Source organism: Cucumis sativus, chromosome 6 (genome assembly GCF_000004075.3).
Source record: "Cucumis sativus cultivar 9930 chromosome 6, Cucumber_9930_V3, whole genome shotgun sequence".
In the NCBI taxonomy this organism is placed as follows: Eukaryota; Viridiplantae; Streptophyta; class Magnoliopsida; order Cucurbitales; family Cucurbitaceae; genus Cucumis; species Cucumis sativus.
The window spans coordinates 30,725,576-30,731,638 of NC_026660.2; the positions used below are offsets into that span (position 1 = coordinate 30,725,576).

The following is a 6,063-nucleotide window of genomic DNA, read 5'->3' on the forward strand; positions in this document are numbered from 1 at the left end:
ACATTCCGGTACTTGGAGGGTAAATTACAAATTGTATTGCAAGTATATTAGATGGTGTAATTTGTTAAATCGAGAGACATAGCTAATAACAAATATGTATTAGATATAATTATAAATTTTGATGTGGGTTAAAAGGTGCATACCCTCTAAAAAATATGTCGTTGTCTTAAGCGTAGAAGCAAGTCATCACTTTAATTAATTATTTGGTTAAGTATGGAGGCCTACTCAACGAGTCAACCATAAAGTCATATTTATGCTTACATATTATGCAAGTTGATCCATAGGGACGGTTATAATTAAAGCTTGTGGAGATCGACCCTATAAACATAAATGTTGTTCTAAGTATTGTATTTTAGCATATACTTGAGAACCACTAGGGAAATGAATCCGACAATCTACAATGGTTAGTAATAAGAAGTTAATTAACAGAACCATTACAAACCTCATTTCTATATAATCAAGATGACTCCTGACGTTTGAGGTACACTAAAATGCATCTCGACTTCCATAATCTCAATTACGAAAAAAAAATACTTTTAAACAAAGTCGGTAACTTTTAAAGATTTTAATACGGTGTCTTGATTTTTTAAAATATTGCTAGAAAGTATATATCTAAGCAATTAACCTAGAGTTGAATATTTTCTTAAGCATAATTAAACTAATAGTAATTTATTTTTGAAAAAAACGACAAACTATTTACACTCCAACAAAACCCATAAAAAACAAAATTTATTACGGTTGATTTTTCTAATAATTTTTTCTTTTGACAAATTCCAATAAAAAATACTACCAAGCCTAACTTTTAGTTTCTAAATATAAATTTATTTGGCAAAAGAGGTAGTGAATTTAAATTTAATTTGGAGCTATTTTAAAATATTAGTTATAGATGTAAATAAAGATTTATGAAAATAGCAAAAATTTATAACAAATATGTTAAAAGAGTGGTGTTATTTAGAAAAACTAATAAAAACAAAATTTAAGAATAATATATATAAATTAAAAAAAGAAAAGGAAAGTGAAAAAAAAAATCCCGTTACTAAAAGGGAAAAAAAAAAGCTTGAAAGTTGAAACAATAATCCCCGCCCCAAATTTGAATCGTAAATAGGAAAGTGTTTTCTTCTTCTTCTTGAATTTGTGTTGGTGGTAAAAAGAAAAGCAAAGTGGGAAAAAGCAAACTGAGTCCCGTTTCCTTTATTTTGGAATGTAATTGGAGGGCTGCTTTTGGTTTCAACGCAAGTTAATTTTGTTTTCTTTTTGGAGGGAAGGGGACACCATGCATCCCCAAATTCTTTCCTATTTTTTAAATTAATCAAATCATTCATTTTTCTTTTCCTCTCTTAAAATAACACACCCATTGAATAAATAAATGTAAATCCTACAACATTAGTATTATTAATTAGCAGTGTTGAATGGCAATGAATGATAAATATGGCTGAATCATTTATTTTTGTCCACCCTCCTAACAGACAATATCAGATTAATTTCATTATACAATAAACATGCCTTCAAACATATTCCATTTTAAAATTCAAATATTGGTTAAAAGAAAAAGAAAAAGAAGAAGAAGAAGAGGTTTATTTAATTTAATTGTGTATCAAATTCAAGGAATGTTCCTCCACCATAATATATATATATATATATACAAAAGAATAAAAATAGAAATAAAAATAGAAAGAATGAGGGAAGATGGGATGAAATAGAACGCACGCGCGCATTTCCGGAAGTCAGTGCCGCACGTACCTAACTCTTTACTCTCTTTCCTATATAAACTCCCCCCCGCCACTTCCTTCTTCTTCATCTCTTCATATTCTCCATTTCCAATTCCTCTCTTCAACTCACATATTTTCTCCACTTCTAATTATTAATTATCATAATCTTTTAATCTTAATTCCTTCTTCACTTTCCTGCTTTTTTATCTCTGCAAAATGGCTGCTCTTACCTCATTTCCTCAGATTAACGATATCGATTCCGCCATGGCTGGCTTCGATGTTGATAAGCTTACTTATGAGATCTTCTCTATTTTGGAAAATAAGTTTCTATTTGGTTGCGATGATTCAGATCAGAAGCTACATGTCGCTCCTCAGCCTCCTCTTGTGGATGCCAATGCCTTTAAATCTGGAAAGCATAACTCAGGGAAGGTTAGGATTTTGAGTATTGATGGTGGAGGTTCTACCGATGGGGTCCTTGCTGCTAAGTCACTTACGTATCTTGAGGATTTTCTCCGTCGGAAGTCGGGAAACCCTCATGCCTGCATTGCAGATTATTTTGATGTGGTTGCTGGTTCGGGAGCGGGAGGCATTCTCGCGGCCTTGCTGTTTACTAAGGGGAAAGATGGTTATCCTCTGTTTACGGCGGATGGAGCTTTGAATTTTCTGATTAAGAACCGTCGGGAGATTTTCCGGTCATCGGATGGAGGAATCCTCAGACGAGTGTTCGGCTCGACGAAAGTGGAGAAGTTGTTTAGGAAGACGTTTGGAGAGTGCACGTTGAAGGACACGTTGAAATCGGTTTTGATTCCGTGCTACGATCTCTCCACACGAGCGCCATTCCTGTTTTCTCGTGCCGACGCTCACGAAATGGACGGTTACGATTTCAAGATTCGCGACATTTGTATTGCGACGTCTGCAGAACCGACAGTCTCCGGAGCTGTCCAAATGTCATCCGTCGACAAGCGAACGAAAATCGCAGCCGTCGACGGCGGCATAGCGATGAATAACCCGACGGCCGCTGCAATCACTCACGTGTTGAACAATAAACAAGAATTTCCGTTTTGCAACACCGTGGAAGATCTCCTCGTAGTATCTCTCGGAAACGGAGAGTCAGACTTCAGCGCCGTAAACCTAAATTCATCTCCTGCCTCATTCACAAGGATCGCCGGAGAGGGAGCTTCCGACGTGGTAAATTACCTAATCTTACCCTTTATATACATACAACAATTCCTTAAATCAATTAATTCACTTCTAAAAAATGGTTTAAAGATGAACAATCCATAGTAAAATTTTGTATTGAATTGATAAGGACAAAATTTGTCGGTTGAGGAAGACAAATACAATAGCGAAGAGATTCGGCGTTCATTTAATTTTGTGCATACAAACATTTAAAAAAAGAAAAAAAGAAGGCCGTATTTGGACTCGACAGCTTTATTGCATCACAAATCAGACTTCCTTCAACCCCCCCTTTGTTTATTTCAAAAATAAAATAGAGAATCTTAATTTGTTAGCACAAAACACATACAGAGTAGAAATTGGGCTAATTCATTTAATGGGGTTGGTGAGGTTATTAATTATTTGTGTGCTTTTCTTTTCTTTTATTCTATAGGTTGATCAAGCTGTTTCTATGGCATTTGGTCCGCACAGGGCAACCAATTATATTCGTATTCAGGTATACATTATCATTGCGTTGTTGTTATTCAACTTCAGACTTTTCCTGCGTTAAATTTCCTTATTTCCAGTTATTAGTCTGATAAGAAACTGTTTAATTAACAATGGAACTTGAATTTGATTTGATGTTATCAGGGAAATGGGATTGTTGGGGGTTTGGAGAAGGGAAAAAGAGGGCAGAAGATGAATAGGATAAACATATTGGAAAAAGCAGACGAAATGCTAACACAGAAGAACATAGAAGCTATTTTATTCAAAGGAAAGAAGATGATTGAGAACACAAATTTAGAGAAACTTGAGGTTTTTGGTGGAGAAGTAATCAAAGAAGAAGAGAGAAGAAAAAGTAGCATCCTCCCAACTGTATTATTGAAACAAGCTGCATTTCCATCCCCAAGAACATCCTCTGCTTCAGCCACAACACTCTCCACAATTTCTTCATGCTAATACTTAATTATTTCAATCAAACCCAAAAAAACACTCTGAATTTGGTGGTTAGTTTAGTTTCTATATATATATATATATATATAAATCAATCAATCGATCATGAACCCAAAAAAAAACGATGAATTTGTGTATTATGTATGCTGCTGCCGCTCGCGATGAAATGGAAACGTCCGAGTCTGAGCTGAGCTGCCTTTTTTTTTTCTTTTACTGAATCCTTCTGGGGTGTGGTTGTTGCAAACAAATATGAGGGCTTTCCAAATGCCCCAATTGTATAGTTTAAAAACACAAACTGAGAGAGATTTTTTTCTTTCATTTTTTCATTTTTTTTATGGGGAGAGTGTGTGCTTTTAGAGTAGAAAGAAAGAGGGAGAGAGAGAGAGAGAGAGAGGTTTGAGTTTTGTGTAATTTTACATATAATATCCCATTGGTAAAATTTGGGCATTTAACCTCTCTTTCTTGTGTTTGTATTCTCTTTTTGAGTTAAGTGTGTGATGATGATTTATAATCACTTTCACTAGTGGACAAAGGACATGGGGTCCTTTGGGAAGAACAAACAAGGCCCAAAATTGTAATAGATCATAGTGTTTATTTAATGTCACATTATTAATTCCTCTTTCTTTTCCGCCTTAAAATATTTTCATCCAATTCAATCTTCTATACTTTTCTATTTCATCCAATTCAATAATACATTTAGCAATTTTAATATTTGTCCACTTATCAATCACATCCGATTCAACCAAATAAAATACCCAAAAATAATATCAAAATGCTCCAACCTTATCATAATTTAAATAAGTCATAAAAAAAAGCAAAGACTAAACTTTAGAATCCCTAAACCTAACTAATAAAGCACATATCCTTCCCAACCATGATTAGATGTTAGGAAAACTAACACTAAACAAATAAATTCTATTTAGCTACACAATTATTCTTAAGTACCTCAAAACATTCACACATTTAGAAGAATAATTAAAGGGACTATTTATTCAAATTTAGAGTTTATTTAGTATAATAACTACATAATAGGATATCAAACATCTATTATAATTAAGTATGAAATCGTTTGTATCATTCCACCATTTTTTTAGAGAATTTAAATAGAGTTAGCACACTCAAATTTGAAATATTTTTAATTGAAACAATTTGAAACCAATTGATATAGACTATTTTTATAGTGATTGGAGTTGAATTTTCAGCATGTGACAAAGACATACTTTTGAATAGTTAAAACTAAACATACTTTTGACTTTTAGGAAGGAAGAACAAGTTAACTATCGTCCACTTCAAGATTAAAGTTGAAGTATAAATATAGATAGATGGAGTTGGATTGGATATGTTCTGTTTTTTCCTTTTTTTCCCTTGTGAGGATGAATTGAAAATGTTAATGAAATGGGGTTTGTATTGATTTAAAAGAAGGGGGGGCTGCAGCTGTTGAACAGATATTGTACATTCAATTAATACAGAAATAAAAGCTATGGGGAAGGTTGGTGATGTTAGAACTTAAGACCCCAAAATTAAGAAAAAGTGGTTGAGAAGAGAGATTGCTTTGCATTCCTTTTGGCTTTGGCTTTGGCCTTCACTCACCGACAAATTAACTTTTTTAGAGAATATTATGGTCGGCTCTTTGTACTCTTCTTTCTATTATTTGACTTCAAATCATTCTAATCTAAAATCAAATTGCATCTGTTTGGAGCAAAAAACCAAATTAGTCTAAAGTTTCAACTCCATCCATATCCAAAACTTCTCCACTTTTTTTTTTTTTTTCATGTGAACAGTTCGTTTCTTGTATTCAAAAAACCTTTTCATACTATAGACCAAGTTGAGATAGACTTGTTATATATTGCATCTTTTCTTAAATATACAAATTTAACTATTTATTTTGAAGATGTGATCTCCTTTAAATAAGTTAATAAATAATAATCACTTTATATTGATGACTACTTGTGTGAATCCTGAATAGTTATATATAGTTGGTAGGAGGCTTAGCATAGAAAGACTAAAGATGATGAAGCAAAAGAAAGAATTGAAATCAAGAATTAAAATCAACGAAGTGTTGTCAAGTCACCTTTGTAATTGATATATATAAAAAGTTATAATTCATTTATTGTAGCTGATGGAAAACTAATGGTATCGACCAAAACCAAGATCTTTCTTAACTTGAAAAATTGTGAAATCCAACTTTCCGACTCATTCAATACACCACTTAAATCAATCAATAAGTGTCTATATGACACGTGTT

The 6,063-nt window shown here is 33.0% G+C and overlaps 1 protein-coding gene across 1 annotated transcript; it reads left to right on the top strand.

Moving 5' to 3' along the window:
- Positions 1 to 1,787: 1,787 nt before the first annotated feature.
- Positions 1,788 to 4,440, top strand: LOC101208196 (patatin-like protein 3). Its single transcript, XM_004134839.3, has 3 exons — positions 1,788 to 2,897; positions 3,319 to 3,381; positions 3,516 to 4,440. Exons 1-3 carry the CDS (start codon positions 1,926 to 1,928, stop codon positions 3,822 to 3,824), a joined length of 1,344 nt encoding a protein of 447 aa, XP_004134887.1. The 5' UTR covers positions 1,788 to 1,925; the 3' UTR covers positions 3,825 to 4,440.
- The last annotated feature ends 1,623 nt before the right edge of the window (positions 4,441 to 6,063 follow it).

Bases quoted from the DNA above. Each gene is read 5' to 3' on its own strand.
- LOC101208196 (XM_004134839.3), top strand. From the start codon at position 1,926: ATGGCTGCTCTTACCTCATTTCCTCAGATTAACGATATCGATTCCGCC. The intron at 2,898-3,318 runs GTAAATTACCTA...TTTATTCTATAG, and splicing joins GAGAGGGAGCTTCCGACGTG to GTTGATCAAGCTGTTTCTAT. The intron at 3,382-3,515 runs GTATACATTATC...TGATGTTATCAG, and splicing joins CCAATTATATTCGTATTCAG to GGAAATGGGATTGTTGGGGG.